Raw genomic sequence first — 19,358 nt, 5'->3', positions numbered from 1 at the left:
GAGAGCAATACATAACAAATAAATAAAATGACATGGCTAATTTAAATATTTTCAGGATTCTTTTCCTAACTTCTTGTATAAAATATTTCCAATGGAGGTAGTTTCTGCAGTGTTTCTAATTACGATTAATTAAGGTTTTTAGTTGTGATAAAAAAGTCAATGGCACGAACAGGATTCGAACCCACGATCTTCGGCTAGATACGCCGCTGCTCTACCACTTGAGCTATCGTGACCTCGATCCAATCGGACACCAACTTCCCATCTCAACCCCACATTTTGAATTTTCCCTACTTTTTGCCATTTTTCAAATTAATTAAAAGATGTTAAATGGCCAAGCGGACCATGAAAACTAGGGAATTTAATAAGTTTAAATGAAGTATACTTCACTAAAGCTCTCCGTGGCCATTTAATTTGTCGCCGAAAATCCAATCTGATAACACGAATGGCAAAAAGGATGGAAAATTTAAAAAAAAATGGGTTGAGATGGGAAGTTGGTGTCCGATTGGATCGAGGTCACGATAGCTCAAGTGGTAGAGCGCGGCGTATCTAGCCGAAGATCGTGGGTTCCAATCCCGCTCGTGCCATTGACTTTTTATCTCAACTAAAAACCTTAATTAATCGTAATATATTAATTGGTCAAGCGGACCACGAAATTGGTGAATTTAGTGTTTCTAATGTTACTGACGGGATTGTTTTTATATACTTTTGTCAGTCTTTGTATGTTGTCTAGGGAAAGGGATAAAAGAGATGGCTACAAGGCCTTCTGCACCACGATCTGAGTAGATCTATTGTGCTACCCTGTTTTTATAGCTCACCGGCCAATTTCAGGTTGTTAATCAACCCCCTACCATTGCCAGCTGTTACCATTGCACTACTCGCTTCGGGTAAGTGTGCTTCTGGCTTTAGTACTGCATGACTGTCAGAGAAGATGGCTAACTTCCGGGAATGTATTTCTAGCTTTTTTATTTCCTTGGTGCAGTGTTAAATCGCTATGATTTCAGACTGAAAAGCTGTAGTATATTTATCTAGGTTACTGTCAGTTTGGTCTTTGGATTCATCCCGAAGACTCCAGCTCCCATGCCCTTATTGGTTTTGGAGCAGTCAGTGTACCAGTAAGAGATTGCCTTGATCTACGTTCCTTTGGCCCATTCTTCCTGTTTTGGTATCAGTAGCTTGTACTTTTTAGTAAAATTGTATTTTGGAGTAGTGGCATTAATTGGCTGCCCAATATGGCATCTGCCTGGATCTCCTCCCGAAGTTTCCATTATTTATTTACACAACCTATCCTGACAGATGGTCGTTCATTTTTGAGCCTATCGGCTGCTCCTGTGGCTTCTCCTTGGATTAAACTATGAAGTGGAGTAAGCATTAACAACACCTCCAGTGCCGCAGTTGGCATTCCAGTAACACTGACCCAAGCTTGTCTTTGGGTGCCACATAACCTGATTGTTTTGGCCTGTAGTCTTGGTCCACCACACAACGTCCCGTATGTCACATCGGTCTTAATACGCAGGTGTGTAGCCATAGGGTCATTTTGGGGTTTAATCTCCAGTTTTTGTATGCCGCTTAACCTTTAGTTGAGCTTTGGTCCACCCAATTAGTGAGTTGCAGGATACTTTGGGTCTTATTACTGCCAAATATAGCTGTAAGCCGGCCCCCATCTTAGCATTAAGTTAAATTGTAAAATAAGAACAGAATAGGTAAACAAGGAAAAGGGACAAAGATTGTCCTTTGAAGGGGCACCTAGGTAGACAGCTAGGTAAGAAAGGGGGACATCGTAAATTGGGAATACGTCAACGCTGTGCTAGACCGCCATCTTTGTCGGCCCCGCCGTGGCGTGAGAACTCCCCTGACTTTTAAGTTTCTTTCCACCCCTACTCCGGGAGAGACCCGGTATAAAAGGGATGACTGGAAAATAAAAAGTCAGTCAACAGGCAACAGTCAAGATACAAGACTCACCCCAGGCAGTCAAACCCAAGGACTGGGAAAGAAGCAGCCACACTCCGTCTGGGATTCAACAAGAGGACTTAGCCAACCAGAGCCAGCGAGGACCAGCCGTTGCAACCAATCGAGCCAAGTCAGAGGTCGCGAGACGAGATGCTGTGGACACTGATCGTGGCGAGCATCGTTTGGGGTAAGTCCCTTTGTTGATAGTCTCANAAGGAGGGAAAATTCAAAAGGTGCGGTTGAGATGGGAAGTTGGTGTCCGAGTGGATCGAGGTCACGATAGCTCAAGTGGTAGAGCAGCGGCGTATCAAGCCGAAGATTGTGGGTTTGAATCCCGCTCGTGCCATTGACTTTTTTATCTCAACCAAAAACCTTAATTAATTGTAATATATTAATTGGTCAAGCGGACCAAGAAATTAGTGAATTTAATGATTAAAAATGAAGTATACTTCACTAAAGCTCTCCGTGGCCATTTCATTTGTTGTCGAGAATCCAACCCGATTACACGTCATTTGAAAAATGGCTAAAAGGAGAGAAAATTCAGAAGGTGGGGTTGAGATAGGAAGTTGAGTTCCGAAGATTGTGGGTTCGAATCCCGCTTGTGCCATTGCCTTTTTTTCATCTCAACTAAAAACCTTAATTAATTGTAATGTATTAATTGGTCAAGCGGACCGCGAAATTAGTGAATTTAATTATCAGTAGGTTTTTTAACTGCAGCATTTCACTATAGAAGCATAGGCCTTGAATTTATGTTTCTTTTCTTGGTAAATGAAATTAGTTTAGTCTTTGAGGTTTGCTAAGTCCCTGTTGTGAGCACCAATGCTCCTTTAATAGTGAGGCGAATTTTTCCCTAGTATAACAATGAATACTAACTGTGCTCTACAGTAATGATGGTTGGTGGTTTGCAAGACAGTTATCTCATGCTTAAATGGCATAGGGTAATTCCACTGGCGGCTTTTTTTGGCTTATTTCAAATGTTTCAGTATCGTGATGGCGTAATGCCGAAATGCAAATCCCGTGCCAGTTCAGCATGTATATTCTACAATGATACATAATAAAATTGTGGATGTTTCCACTTTGTCAGGTGCATTTTGTGATGTCTAGTCGACCAAAATAATCTGCAACGACCAAATTACAACTTTTTGAATTTTAAAACAACTGTTAATAACACTTAAGCGAGTGCTCATGCAAAAGCATAAAGCGAGTTAGGTGAAAATTTATGAAAAATTCATTTTAGACATTCTAACTTTTTTTTCGTGTTAAATTAGCCAATTAATTAATCTATGTGGTGTAGGTGCATGAAATATTATACTATCATTGCAATAATATTATTTTGTATAATTGTTATTTTGCTATAGAAATAATACATGAATTTTATAATCGTTTTCATTTATGACTTAATTAATGACTTTATTAAGGTACACAGACCCTGATAATTAAAAAAAAAATATATGGCACTTAAACAAATCAAATTTCAAATTTTACATGTAACTATATACTAACAAAGTATAACGGATGTCACTTTAATTTATACTCACCCTATTTGTAAGGCCACAGTTTTATTTTATACATAAATACACTTTTCTTATAATTCAGTCAACTATTAACAAAGTTTTAATTAAGTTTTTACAATATGTCATGTATTTAAAATCAAGTGATATCCAAGTGTTATTAGTTTTTTATATATAAAAATAAATAATTTTGCTTTTCCAACCACTTATCTAGCATAAACCATGCTATGCCGTGTAATTAATTCAGATGGATAATATTAATTAGCAAGCATTATTTTCAAGAACTAAAAAAAAATCTACTGGTTTAATGTATTTTACAATTCATTGTATTTGTTATTTCAAAGATATGCAGTGGTAAAAAAAAGAAGCAAATTATGTAAAGTTTACATTTGACATTGCTACACTCCCTGCAGAGGATGTGATAAGACTAATTTTAGTATTTCAGACTTGCGACTATAACATTAATAATTTAAAAAGCTCTAGGTGTACACAGAATGGGCCGATTTAATGACACAAAATCGTTTAAATAAAATTGTGATCACTTATATTTCCTACCAAAAAGCTAAGATGTACAATCGACATTATAAATTACATAATGCAAAGCAGTGTTTTAAAGGCTACTTTTGATAAAATTGACAATGGTTTTTTTTGTCAGAATCGTATCATGTTATAAATAAGCGAAATGATTAACGCTTTACAAACTGAACAAAGGCTTCTATGTATTTTAAGGTTTACATGTTTATAAAATACAAGTGATTAACAGTTGAGTTACCGAAATCTGTACAGATTAAACATTTCTTGACAGATTAACTAATGCAAAAAAAAATTAGAGGAGTTACAAGTTTGACTTTCACATATAGAAGGAAGGCGAAAAATAAATAGAAAGAGAGCAGAAAATTAAAACATTCAAGCGATCGACTATGATAAAAACAGGATTCTAATCACAGAAGATTACAACAAAATCAAAAATAATGTTGCTCTTTTTTTAATTTTGGATACAATTGTTACATTTTAAAAAAAAATTGCAGTTGGCTTGGCAACTACAGTTTTAAAATAATTTTCTGTTAAGCTTTACATTAGTTTCTCTTTTGCACATTCGGTGCATACGATGTCGTCAGCGTCGGTGATGAAACCCTTGCCTACAAGCGACGACTTGCAAGAAGCGCAGACGAAACAGTCATTGTGCCAATGTCGATCTTCAAAAGAGATGAATCTTGTTCCTCCAATGCCTACGGAAAACAGAGCATTATCATTTCAATGAATTAAAAAAAAAAAAAAAAATAATAATAATAAAGTCGTTTTGGACAATTTTGGTCTGCTTGGTGAATGTGTTCTTGCTTCTCGTCTTCATCAATTTTGGTAGAAACCCACCATTTTATATAAACGAGGAAAAGCCAAAGCCTGAGGGACAGTGAAAACATTTGGAAATGGCCAAACTAGGCCCATCACCGCAAATTTAGGTTGAATGTCAGCAAAAAAAATTGCCAGCTAATTTTGGAGTTGGTGAAACCACAATTACTGACCATTAATACAGTTTCAATTTGTTTTAAATTTAAAAACATCTTTCAAGCTATGAACTTTCCTCCCTTCTGACTAAAATGTCTAATTTATTTTTTATATAAATATATAAAATGAAACAAAATATGTGTTTAATAATTTTTTTTTTTTTTTAAGCACCATTGGTTTAAGAGAAATTCAGCTGAGACATCTAAACAGGACACCCTGTGTCTATATTTGTCAGCAGATGTCTTATCAACTCCTGGGGTGATGGTGGACAAAAGCCCATTTGTTGGTTTCAAATTCTGGGCTCCTGGGTTTGAACCTGGGACTTTTACCTTACAGATATGAACACCACTGCAATAACCCCTGTGGCCACCGACACCTCCCCAAAATACTTGATATTATTGATTCTCTATTACTAAAATTGTAAATAGTAATCTTCGATGAGTAAATTTATGATGATTCATTCCTAGGTTGCACGGCCCTTGGGAATTTTATCACAATCTAAACCGAATCAGTACTTGATTAAGAATAAACAATTCACCTGTAATCGGTTTACAACAAGAAGTGCATCTCTTTGCAAAAAGTTCTCCGAAGCAATCGGCACAGTACGGTTTTTCATCTCTGGAAGTGAACCGCTGTCCAGAAAGACACGTGTTGCAGTGTGTGCATGTGAAACATTCCCTGTGCCATGGTTCTTTCCTATATGTCACACCACCACTTGTAATAATCTGAAATACAAGAATAAATCAAAGATTTTTAGAAGAGTAGAATATTTTATAAAAGAGTTATAAAATCTTTTTTTTTTTATTAGTATCTACAATTTTTGTGAAATATAAATATAACTTTACTACAGTAAAAAATGTTATAAATTTTTTTTCTTACCTTATTGCATTTAACACATCGTGTAGCGAATTTTTCTTCATAGCACGTAGCACAGTAGATTTCCTGCTCCCTCGGTATGAAACTCTTCGTGCCGATGGCCGTTTTGCAGACACAGCAGCAGAAACACTGTTCGTGCCACTGTCTTGTCTTGTATTCCATCTTTTTTGTTCCTGAAAAAGAACCAGGAGAGAATTAACGATTATCGGCAAAGACGCAAAACGGGCGGGGGGAAGGAAGAAACAGTTTATTTAAGGACGTCGTCCAAAACTTGCCCATTGTTTCATTTAAGCACGGCGTAGGAAGGCCGTCGTTAACCCGGTTGCGAAGGTTCATTACCTACATTAATACGAGATAAACATTACCCTCAATTGCTCTCACTTACGGGAGGAAAATTAAAAATTAACCCTTTCGTCTTCCTTGACACCTTTTATATTGAGACATCTCATTCGACGCCATTCGTTTTGACATTTCATTATCATACTTTACATTCTTTCATTTACATTATAAATCATCAAATTTAAGTAACTCAACCGGTATAGAGCACTTTTTGGGTTTGTCTTGGGTGACGATGAGTGTGGTCTTAGCACAATGCCGAAACGCGTTTGAGTAAGTCAGTAAACCCGCGAGTCAAGACGGACCCAATAAATGATCCTAGTCGGTTGAGCATGATGCACCGACTCGCAGATCAACACCCATCATCAACTAAAACTCAATTAAGTTAAAATTAAACGACTAAAAGATGACGCTAGGGGGCTTCGGTGCTTCGTGAAATCATCGTGATCGTGAGGGTTTCGAATTGCCTTGGAATTGAACCTTTCTGAACTCTACATTGGCCATTGTTGCAAACACCCAAGATGAAAAATACAAAAATCCAGGATCAATTTATTATAATCATATTGATCTGTCTAACTATTCAGAAATATAATAGCTGATCTTTGAGATACAGGGGAATCAGGGTGATTGGAGATTTTTCAATTTTTTTCATCACAATTCGTTGAAATGTACGATCAATTGATCAATTGCAGTATGGATACGGCATAACATGGCTGCTTTTTGTCCTCAACTCTTGAGAGTCCTCCGTGCAGCAATGACGGATCATTATTTTGGTCGTTTCCTACCATTTTGGTCTGTCAGCTCGTTTCGGCTTCTCGCTGCCAGATTTAGCCACTTTAGATCTAATAACAGGCCAAAACAGTGAGGTTAGGCCAACCCAAAAACGGAACCGATTTAACTAGGTTCGCCTCGCAATACTGATAAAAGAATTATACCGTTGGACCAAATCGGCTTTTATTTATTTAGCCATGTCTGCATATACAGAAAAACTACTGTAACAAACCAATTTGATTGTATATATTCAGCTTTTGTTGGATGGTTTAGGGGTGCCCCACAGTTCTCGTCCGTACTTCCAGTTTGGTTTTAGTATTGTTTTGTAGATTGTCATTTTGTTTTGTGTTGAAACCTTAGATTTCGCGTGATAGTAGTCAGTAGAGTAATTAAGTTTAATTGCTGTCGTTTTAGTGAGTGTGTTGTTTCTAGGTTAGTCCAGGTGGACCCCAAAGTACGGGACGTAGTCTGTTCTTAGGATGGGAGTATTAATGAGCAAAATGAGGGGTTTTGCTTCGAAAGATGAATGATATAGGGGTGCTTTTGCTGTCATAAAACTTTATATAGCGGTGTTTACTCCATTCTACTACTTTCAGGATATGAGCTTGGAGCTCCTCAATAAATTATGGGATCGGGATAGAGGTTAGCACAGCTGTATCGTTTTGGCAAAGGATTGGCCCTAGCACACTTCCCTGTATGACTCCCAAAGCACTAATAGAGGGTAATCATTATAGCCTGATTCTTGCTCAACTCGGTAGAGATCAAGTATCATACTTGATCAAACGCTTCAAGAAAGACCATTATGAATTTTTACGCTGAAGGGAGATAAGTGGTCCTTCGCGAAACACCTGCTGGGTTGAGGTATGTTGAGGATGAAAGCCAAACTGGTGATCTAGGAGATGGTTGAAGGAAGGTAGGAGTTCGTGTAGGGATCTCAAATATTTCTGAGATGATGATGATGAATATGGATACTAGGAAGTCAGGGTGTTTTGTTCCCCAAGGGCTGCAGACTTATTGCACTTTCCTAGCTCCTTAGTTCAGCGCAATCCACCCGATCCTGTTACTAAGGAGTACTAAATCATTAATTTTCTTTTCTCTGGATTTTATTTGTATCCCATGTTATGTTTCCATTGAGGGGTTGTTTTGCATTCAAAGATGATACGAATGGGTGTTTCCCCTTCCTCATTGTATAACCCTCAAATGAGGTCATAGTTGAATACACCTAGGTTGTGTTGATGGTCGCAGATTCCAGTGACCAGTATATAGTCCTATCACTCCTCTTTAACTGGTGAGGATGATGTGGATATGCGTTGCTAATTTCTTTATCTCCATATTGCTGAGAGGGGTATTAGGTAGGGGAAGAAAAAACTTCACTTCGTCGTATCCATCATCGTCATCATCATTGAGTGAGGTATGTAATTCGGGGGGGTCTTTCAACGAAAGATTGGTACATAAGTGCGTGTGTGTGGTGATTAGTGACCGTTAATCGATATTTATTTAGAAATCGTGACATGCGGTCTGGTGTGATGTAGGTTTCAGAACAACATTTTCTTTATCGTGCCAACGTTTCGATCTTTATTGAGATCATCTTCAGGTCCTGGGATTTACAAACATTGTTTACATATAACAATTACATTTTGGATATGGAAAAGTGAATTTATACAATGCAAAATATATTTTTTTTTATATATTCAATCAAAGTATTTTTACTCACTCAAATTGTTTGTCTTCTGTGTAATTGTGCCATTCTTGCTTGTCGTGTCGAGAGTGCCAGTGAGATTTTGCTGTTTTGTGTTTATATACGTTGGATTTTGAAGGGGTGGGGAAGGATGTCGGTATAGAAAAGACATTTTTGTATAAGGCGTCGGCTTCTTTGAGGTGAAAAGAGCCGACGAAGAGAAAAAATGTGTTGGTAATGGTTCGGCCAGATTATCCTTTCAGGATTATATAGAAAGGGATAAATAGGAAAAGAAAAGCTAAATTGTTGGGAAATTAGACTACGTGAAAAATATTTGATGTGTGGAATGTAATGTGATGATATAGGTATGTTATCTGTATTGAAGCTACGACTGAGTTTACGTGTATCTGTTCTGTAATTGATGCTGTGTTTATCTCTGTTGATATAAACCATTTCTAAGAAATTACGTTTATGTTTGTTTTGTTCTGAGCGTAATACTTTTGGATTTTTGAAGTCGAAATTGTGTTGGTTTTCAAGATGGTGGGTAGCGAGTGCTGTAGGATTTTGCTTAGATTTTGTGCAAAAATAGCAAAATCTCACTGGCACTCTCGACACAACACGCAAGAATGGCACAATTACACAGAAGATAAACACTTTGAGTGAGTAGAAATACTTTGATTGAATATAAAAAAATATTTTGCATTGTATAAATTCACTTTTTTCCTCATTCTACATGTATTTGTTAAATTTAAACAATGTTTGTAAATCCCAGGCCCTGAAGATGATCTCAATAAAGATCGAAACGTTGGCAGGATAAAGAAAATGTTTTTCTGAAACCTACATCACACCAGACTGCATCTAACGATTTCTAAGTAAATATTGGTACATAAGTAACAACCACGTGGTGCTTTAGAAGTGTCCTGTCAATTATTTATTTCTGCTTGGTGTGTAGCTATGAGGCTATCATCTACAAAATAACACTAGGGCCATCAGAAGAAAACTGTCTTTATTGGTCTTATGGGTCAATTAAAAATAAAATAAAAGTATTAGCTATTAATATAATAGTAGCTTTGCAGGTTTGATTGTAAAACAACATGGTATAAATGAAAAATACATTTTCTGTATTTCATGCGTCACAACTTGCAATGCGCTGAGTTAGGACATTACTGAATTAGAGGGCGCATTTTCTTAAAAAATTGGAATTTTATATTTGGATGACGAGTAGAGAAAGAGAATGGATTTCGGTCGAATGCAAATGACGAATGTAGAGGTCATCAGGTGGCGAGCCGATTTTTCGACCATATAGGGTATGACGGAGCCAGGCCATATATACACAAGTAAGGACCAGTCGTTTGTGCACTGTCCTCGTCTCGTTCCAGCTCACCCGCGGAATAATAATAAACCATTCGAGATCTCGAAAAAGAAAAAGATATAAAAGAAATCCTCAGACGTCACAACGATTACATCGGAATAACAGTTGAAAGACTCGTGTGAAAAGCGGCTTTCGGTCGATTTTTCCGTTTACCATGCGTTGTTTAATTAGCTAAACACAATGCAAGGACATTTGTTTATTTAATCCCTCTCGGGGGTGTAGCCTTCCACAATGCCGACGCATTTTCGAGAATTGGGTCGTGACTCGAATCGGCCCACATAAGGGATTTTTCATCAATAAACCGGATTTAATGAAATTTATTAAAATAAAAATTCGTCGTCGTGAATAAACTATTAACAAAAATTGATGCTCGAGCTAAAATGTTAAAATTATTCAAAAAGCAGCTCCTTAGTTTTCAGGACCAATTTATGTGAAAATTAATGCCTTAAAGGCTAGTTTCATTTTTTTTTTTTTTCACTTGGGTTGCAAGAAACTATTTAGAAAAATATAGTTCCTTGTGAGATTTTTAGTCTGTGATGAGGCGTTTATTCGTTTGATTTGTGAGATTTCCTCATGAGTCTGTGTGATGCACCTTGTCTGGTCGTTTTCGATCATTTTTGTCTGCCATGTGGCCTGACAGACCAAAACAGCGAGCATAGGTAGACCAAATTTATCGATAGCGACTATAAATACCAGTTAACACAATTTATCGAAATAAAAATGCAATTTTCTTATATTAAATTTTGATATCAATTGATTCATGAGCAGGAACAGATATTAAAGTTACGCAGATAGCAGCTCCTTAGTTTTCATGAACAATTTATGAGAGAATAATGCCTTAAAGGGTAGTTTCATTTTTTTTTTTTTCACTTGAGTTGCTATTGTAGAAACAATTTAGGCAAATATAGTTCCTTGTGAGATTTTTAGTCTGCGATGGGGCGTTTATTCGTTTGATTTGTGAGATTTCCTCATGAGTTTGTGTGATGAACCTTGTCTGGTCGTTTTCGATCATTTTGGTCTGCCATGTGGCCTGTCAGACCAAAACAGCGGAGAGGTAGATCAAATTTATCGATAGCGACTATAAATACCAGTTAACACAATTGAAATAAAAATGCAATTTTCTTAAATTAAATTTTGATATCAATTGATTCATGAGCACGAACAGATGCTAAATTCATGCAGAAAGCAGTTCCTTAGTTTTCATGACCCATGATTTATGTGAAAATTAATGCCTTGAAGGCTAGTTTCATTATAATTTTATTTTCTAACTTAAGTTACTAGAAACTATTCAGAACAATGTAGTTTCTTGTGAGATTTTTAGTCTGCGATGAGGCGTTTTTCGTTTGAATTGTGAGATTTCCTCATGAGTTTGTGTGATGAACCTTGTCTGGTCGTTTTCGATCATTTTGGTCTGTCATGTGGTCAGGACAAAATAGCGAGCAAAGGCAGACCAAATTTATCGGAAGCGACCATAATTACCAGTTAACACAATTTATTGAAATAAAAACGCAATTATCTTAAATTAAATGTTGAAATTAATTTATGCATGAGCAGGAACAGATATTAAAGTTACGCAGATAGAGCTCTTTAGTTTTCATGACCAATTTATATGAGAATAATGCCTTAAAGGGTAGTTTCATTTTTTTTTTCACTTGGGTTGCCAGAAACTATTTAGGCAAATATAGTTCCTTGTGAGATTTTTAGTTTGCGAGGTGGCGTTTATTGTTTGTGTTGTGAGATGTCCTCATGGGGAAGAGTGATGAACCTGTAGTCTGATCGTTTCCGACCATTTTGGTCTTTCAGACAGAATGACAGACCAAAAGAGCGAGCATGGGCAGTCCAAAATTTTAAGAAACGACCAAACTACAGATTCCGTTAGTGTAGGTCTTCCAAGTCTTCGTTATATCCATGCGTTTGGGCACTTTTCAAAAGACGATCAATGAGATAAAAGCTCGGAAATTACCAAAGTACAAATATATTTTCAGATAAATAAGAAAATGTAAAATGTCAATTGTCTACAAAACCAACTATATTTCATCAGATCCTGATTGACTTTTTTTACAATACCCAGCTGAAAATCAATTAACAAAACTTGACTTCGAAACCGTACTGCACATCCTTAGTCCTTAGACAAGTTCAATTTTCAGCGCGTGTATTTTCGAAAATCCATTGACAAGTACAAAGCACTAAGGTCACCGGCCTAAGGTTAGCCGGCTTGAAAGTAGTGTGGGCAAGTGGGGAGCTCGCGACTCAATCCTGCGGTTTGCCGCCTACCATATTTTGCCACCGAAGAAATCCTTATGAAAGTCCGAGATTTTGTTATTATCCATGATTGAAAGAACAAACACGGTTCAAAAGGAATGCTAACCTTTGTTGCAAAAAAAAAAAAAAAAAAAAAAAAAAAAAACGAACACGTCGATCAGTCATCACTGAGTCACTAGACAAAAGTTACGTTTGATATCTCGAAGGACGAAATTGTAATAATAAAGGTTGCAGTTTAAAAATTTATTTAGTATTTTGGTTTTAATTCATGAAGGAATATTTGCCACTGTGTGCAGGAAAATATAACGGCTAAATAAGATTTTTCAGATCAATTGATTGACAGATGGCCCAATGAATTAGGCCCATAAGTATCAATGTTTGATAAAGGATCAGATTGTAAATAAATTATTATTTTTATTGCTTAATCTTAACTAAGAAAGAAGCATTTGAGAAATTTTTCATTTAATTGTGTTAAAAGTGGCTAAATATACAAAACTGGGCAAAGCATCAGATAAACTTTCAGCCCAAACATTTGAAGATTTTTTTTAATGAAAGATTTTGAAACATGCAATATGGCCCTGGGTTTGATTAACTGTTATTCATGTAGAACTAAATTGGTTTTGCGACAGCCTTATGCGCTCGTCAGGAACAAAGGAGCATTTGGAATTAAGGACCTGGCCATTCCTTCACGGACGACTGACTACTTACTCATCAGATTTTTTTCTCTCCAATCATCTGCCAGTAAAGCCGCTAATGCGACATTGACAACGGACAATACACAACCTGAGGAACCTTGACAAAAAAAAGAAAAAACTAAATTTCCCATTGTTTACAAATATAACGGATGAAGATGGATATGATATAGGAATCAGGGATGACCGAGCACTGAGTCAGATCCAGATTTAGCAGTCGTCACATGTGGGAGCTGCGTTCTATTTGTTCAAGCCCGAAACGCAATTTTTTAATTGTTCTCGATATTTCGTAAATGGAATACAACTTTCAAGTTTATCAATTAAGGTTGACGCCTATTGGTCAAAATTAACTTTTAAAGCTGAAATAGTTTATTTTATCTTTACATTTATTGATTTTATAATCCAAAAAAAAAGACCGATAATCAAACGTCACCTCTTACTAGTGCCTATAAAATCAGTCAGTAATGGGCAATCAAAGCAAAGCCGATAAGTTATTATTATCTAGCTAACATATACATCCCTGATGAAGCAGAAATTGACGAAAAACGAGAACCAATTACATACCTATTATGATCCTATCATCAAAATCCCTGCAGTGACGTCAAAGAAGTAAAAAAAACGATCAAAACTGAAATCAACTCCCAAAACGGGCCTACGATCTAATTTTTTTTTTTTACGAGGGTTCGCAACAGCAGAGGTCATATAAACCCTCAGGGTGCCGGTGTTTTTGAAAAAAGCCCATTTGTAAGTATGTCGGGTTCGAATGCAGCGCCGCTGGATTCGAATCCGGGACCTTCACCTTACAGTGATCAGCGTCGTGTCAACGCCTAAACCGTTGCGGCCACCGACGCCCACTTATACGAACTAATTACTGGTCGGATTGTCAAGGAGTTGCCAAAAAAAAGCAGTGGTCGAGATGAAGAAGATTGTCAAATGCACCTTCAGGCATAAATATGTGCGATAAACTTGAAAGGATGTTGAGGTCATCATGATCGCTAAACAAGTTAACCGCATCATAAATTCAGATCGTACAAGCCAATAATAAAATATATCTACTGGCGGTGTTTTCTAAATTATTTGAAAAATTACTGCTTAAAAGGGTAATTATTGACAATTAATTAAGGTTTTTAGTTGAGATAAAAAATTCAATGGCACGAGCGGGATTCGAACCCACGATCTTCGGCTTGATACGCCGCTGCTCTACCACTTGAGCTATCGTGACCTCGATCCACTCGAACACCAACTCCCCATCTCAACCCCACCTTTTGAATTTTCCCTCCTTTTTGACATTTTTCAAATGTCGTGTAATCGGATTGGATTCTCGACGATAAATGAAATGGCCACGGAGAACTTTAGTGTAATTGTAAATCATTAAATTCACTAATTTCGTGGTCCGCTTGACCAGTTAATATATTACAATTAATTACGAGGTCACGATAGCTCAAGTGGTAGAGCAGCACGTATCTAACCGAAGATCGTGGGTTCGAATCCCACTCGTGCCATTGACTTTTTTCTCTTAACTAAAAACCTTAATTAATTGTAATGTATTAATTGGTCAAGTGGACCACGAAATTAGTGAAGTTAATTATTGAGTAGAAAAAAAATAATACATATCTATCAGTTTAGCTTTGGACGACAGCACACTACGATTGACCAGATCGACTGAATAACCTTAAACAGGTCTCATGTATAAAATAAAAAACTCCATTCCAGCCAAATACTCAAAAATGATTGCAGCCTGCCTTGCTGACATGTACTTCCAGCAATCAGCGGGCTATTCAGAATTCAGACAGATCCATACAACAGGAGTGTCGCAGGGCAGCGTATTAGGTCCTGTCCTGTTCTTCACTAGCGACATACCAGTGATAACACGGCAACGTTCGCTGATGGTACTGCAAATATGTTGGTGGAGAAATCAAAGCTCAATCGACTCATATATTGAACTCCAATTTCCGAATTTATAAATGGACGAAAAATGAAAATAAAGCTGAATAAAGAAAAATCGGTATATGTGGTATACGATCTGGAAAATTACCAAAATACCAGCCTACCTTAACGGTATTGTAATTCCATACACCAACGAGGTAAAGTACCTTGATATGGCATTAGATGTACGCTTGTAATGGAAACGCACGTAAAAAAAATTGAAGAACTCAGCCTCAAATTCGGGAAAAGTTACTGATTAATTGGCAGAAGTTTTTCTTTGGCCCTTGAAAGTAAGCTTTTACTTTATCGACATTGTATTGTAAGGAGGAAACCAGCAAGGGGAGACCCATTAGCTTAGCATAAATTAAACTCAAGGAAAATAAATCCCCATACCCTCCTCGAGCATCAGGTTCATAACGCAAGGCCCGAAGAAGATCAAACATTCCCACTGTTCCTGCTTCACAACCAGTTGTCATTTTGGCAGGTATGTAGGGTCTACATAAAGTATGGCGGGAAAAAAGTCCTCAAGCGTGGATGTAAGGCATCCACCTCTTGGGCCAGCAAGACCAACTGCCAAATCTTGAAGATTTCGTAATGGAGTAATGAGAAGCATAGCCAATGGACATGATACATCCGGGGTGAAGACCTTCACACTGACTTTAACATAAAAACAGTAGTAAGCTATCTATCTGTAAAGCCGCTTTAGCCCACCATCAAAGGTTTAGAGGACACTTCAACGTACAAGCAGTCTGTCTGATGGCCGTCGAATGCCGTCAGACGACTCAAACGCGTCGACTCGATTCATAGCTGCTGTTGTGTGAGAAAGTGCGAAAAACAAAATATTATGTCTACGCCTGTGCAAGTTTAAAAAAAATTAGCTATTTCTAGCTAGATTGTGAACTCTTCACCTCTGAAGATTGAAAAAAATTAGAGCAATTAACCATACACACACTATTTATTGCTTTAAAAAAAGGTCACTAAGTAATGAAAAAATACGATTCTTGTATAGTTGAATAAGGAAGTCTTACTTGCGCAAACATTATATCGCAAGCCACCGTTGTAGGTTTCTTAAGTAACCTCATTATTTTTATTATTAGTGATATAATAAATTAGACCGATCTTTTATGGTTTTCTTCTTTGAACAGCTGAAAGTGTTATTCAACCAAACTATATAACAGGGTGTATGAGAGCTAACGATGATTTATTTGCCTTCACTTTCCATTTTAAACATTATTTACAGAAAGTAATATATAGATTTAGCTATTTATTTACCAAAAGAGCCAACAATTAATGAAAAATAAGGGTTTACGTTTAGTGTTTACGATTAGTTTTTGTCACCATTGAATTTAAGTTTCTCAATACTGCTTACTTTCCTATTCATCCCACCATATGCAGTTAATGCCCTAATTTTGTGTTCTAACCGTATTCCTATCCAAGGAGATCTTGATCTGGTCAAAAAGCGGAGGACAAGAAAGAATTGGGAAAAATATAGGCAGTGTACATTTACATTGAAAAACAATCCTCCCCTCTATATCAAATTACAAGGACCTACCGACATCCATATAAGTCAAATATCTAGGACTGTACCTAGACAGCTAACTGACTGGAATCTTCCAGACTTAAGTGACAACAGCTTAACACAGGACTTGGACAGCTACGATGGCTAAGAAACTGCGACTAATTTGAAAATGAAAATATTTTTTAAATTATACAGTGATGTAGCTGTTTTCCACGACACTCATTGCGATTTTGGATGTTAAACCTTCGTTCATAACAAGATTTCCTTTAAATTTTATATTTATTTTCTTATATCTGAAGATTTACATATTTATTTCATGGCTATCTACACTACCTTCACGGGTCCTATTCAAGCAACTTCCAACATCCAAGTACACCTTGAGCTTATCGAAGGAAGGTGCTAAAAGTAGAGGATAAGACTGAATAAGGAAAAACTGTGGGTTCATTACTTTGAAAAAATAATCTTGCCATCCACTGTACATCAACAAATAAGAACTATCGTCACTCAAGTCAGATAATTCGGGCTATGAAACAGCATGGGCAAAAACTAAAAGAAGGACAAAAACGAAGACTTTTAGGACGCAAATCTTTGACCGTCAAAATTCAACTAACTTTATGCAAGACATTTCTGCGACCATTTTGGCTATACGGAATTGTGGAGTTCTGTCAAGCTATCCAATATCGAACGCATCGAATCCTTTAAATCAAGAGTCCTTAGAGAAAGTCCCATGACAACCGGGAAATTTGAATTGATCTGCTCGTGCTGTTTTAAGCTCCGCAAGTTTTCGATCCATCCTAACCCTACTGCCCAGGTTCTCTACCCGCTTTATCATCCTAAGAACACGCCACTTCGCCTTAAACGACGATTTCCTCCTCGCTTTATTGAGTTTCTTACTGAAGATGGTACAAAGGTAAAACGAGTTTAAGTAACATCAAAAAACTCGCGATTTAGCATTTCACTGACTAGCAGAGCAACGACCGCCATCAATCCGCATACTGTCACCGTTGGCTGATTTTATATAAAATGTTTCCTCCGGGTTCAGTGCTGACCGAGAGAAAAAAATAATGTTTCTGAAAGCAAAAGCTACACAAACTAAGCTAATCTTACCCCGCAGTCAATCGTTATGGGCTAACATTAATTTTTTATTAGTGACAAGCAAAATCAAAATTGTTTCCTGAATATATTTTGCCTATATTTATACAATCACTTTCCCCCCAAATTATGTTTGTTAGAAATAACAACTAATTAGTGAAAAATACATTCTTTTAGAGGGAAATCGAACGATAAGTTGTTAGATTCATTGTATCTTAAGTTTATGTAGGAAAAAGCTGACCGGGCTTTCCAAATACCAACAATCAACTGTTTTAGTAAATTATAGGAAGTCTCGATTTTTTATCGTAAAAGTTGTTCAGGCAATTTTAGCTTTATAGGTTTATTTTATGAAACTTACCAACTAGTTATTGTTTTTATTTCAAACATTGAATTTATTTTGGGACTACTCTTTAGCGACAACCTTCCCTGAGCCAGGAAGAATGTCTTCTTTCTTCGGATAAGGTTGTCGCTGAGGAGGGGCCATTGTAGCCCCAAAATATATATAATATTTGAAATAAAAAATTCTATAATAGGGTTCTACAAAAAAAACCTGATATAGAACTCTTTTAGGTTACATACTTCGAAAACTAAGTATTTTATTACTACTGATGAAGAGTCTTCATGGATGGCTGAACGAACAAAAGTTAAATCTAAATCCTTTTTAAAAAGATAGTTCGAACTCACAGTAAGTTGTTTTCAACGATCCGGATTTCGAGCTTTTAGCTCATCATCAGGTTGTACAACTCCTTCAAACTGATGATGAGCTAAAAGCTCGAAATCCTGATCGTTGAAAAACAACTTACTGTGAGTAGGAACCATCTTTTTGAAAAGGATTGAACACCGCACTCACTCCAACATTCATAATTTGTAATAAAGTTAAATCTAAGTTGAAAAAAAAATAACGGCACAAAAAATACGTTTTTTCTTTAGTTTAAAGGACTTGTAAGTTCATAATAACAGAATCTTAAGAGAATGTAAGCAAAAGCTAACCTGTCCTAACCTTATACAAATCGATGTTAGATTTCTTCGTTAAGCTGAATTATCATTAGCAATACAAGTAAATTTATCGTTTTTTGTTTTACTTTCTTCTTGAGCAGATGAATGCGTTATTGAAATAAACCCAACTCAACAAATAAACTCAACAGATAGAAATGGTCAGTGATGTTTTGTAATAATAATATAACAACGTGGAAAATTTAGGGGCAGACAAACTGCTGAGGTCATCGCCGAATCTCTGCATTTTTTAACTTTTTTTTTGTTATCTTTCAAGCGAATTTTTGAGCAATCAGCCATTAAAGCGTCTCAATCTGTTACTGACTATCTGCTTCTATATGAAAACTAAGTCGATTTTCTAAAATGATAGCCTCTCATTTGTACTACAGGTTGTCAACTTGACTACTTGACATACAATAATCACTACCGTATATAAAAACAGATCACAAACACTCCCCCAGAGTACTCTCGATATTCCTCGGGTCGGGGTTACACACCATTCTCGCTAATAATTTTACTTTTAATCTCCATAGGTCACATACAAACCCCAGAGTACTTGATGGGTTAATCGGCCCCTTCCTTCACGCTAACAAATTACATTAATTCCTATAAATTAACATAAACACACCGGTGCAAACATAAAAGTATGGTTACATTCACTCCCCCGAGTACTCGATAAACACTTCAAAATTCAAATAAATTAACATAAAGTCAACCTATTTATGACTAATTTTTATAGTTTAATTGAAATATTAATTCTTGGAGTCATTGAATCTTAAGTTTTTAAGTAGAAATGCTACCCTTTTTCAGTGCCCTTATAACACATTTGGCCATTTTAGGTTATATTTGGTACCAAACAAGACATGTTTAGGCAACA

The 19,358-nt window shown here is 36.6% G+C and overlaps 1 protein-coding gene across 10 annotated transcripts in view; it reads right to left on the bottom strand.

Moving 5' to 3' along the window:
• Positions 1-3,979: 3,979 nt before the first annotated feature.
• Positions 3,980-19,358, bottom strand: part of LOC106662754 (four and a half LIM domains protein 2) — a 159,148-nt gene continuing 143,769 nt past the window's right edge. For all 10 annotated transcript variants that reach the window (XM_014387023.2, XM_014387020.2, XM_014387022.2 and 7 more), the window contains 3 exons: positions 5,844-6,013; positions 5,503-5,689; positions 3,980-4,687 (listed from right to left, as the gene is read on the bottom strand). In XM_014387023.2, coding sequence (XP_014242509.1) covers positions 4,530-4,687; positions 5,503-5,689; positions 5,844-6,013 — 515 coding nt within the window. In that variant the 3' untranslated portion in view covers positions 3,980-4,529. The remainder of the gene's footprint in view (positions 4,688-5,502; positions 5,690-5,843; positions 6,014-19,358) is intronic.

Source organism: Cimex lectularius, unplaced genomic scaffold (genome assembly GCF_000648675.2).
Source record: "Cimex lectularius strain Harlan isolate CLEC.00 unplaced genomic scaffold, Clec_2.1 scaffold45, whole genome shotgun sequence".
NCBI classification, from domain to species: domain Eukaryota; kingdom Metazoa; phylum Arthropoda; class Insecta; order Hemiptera; family Cimicidae; genus Cimex; species Cimex lectularius.
This window is presented reverse-complemented; position numbering and strand designations above follow the sequence as displayed.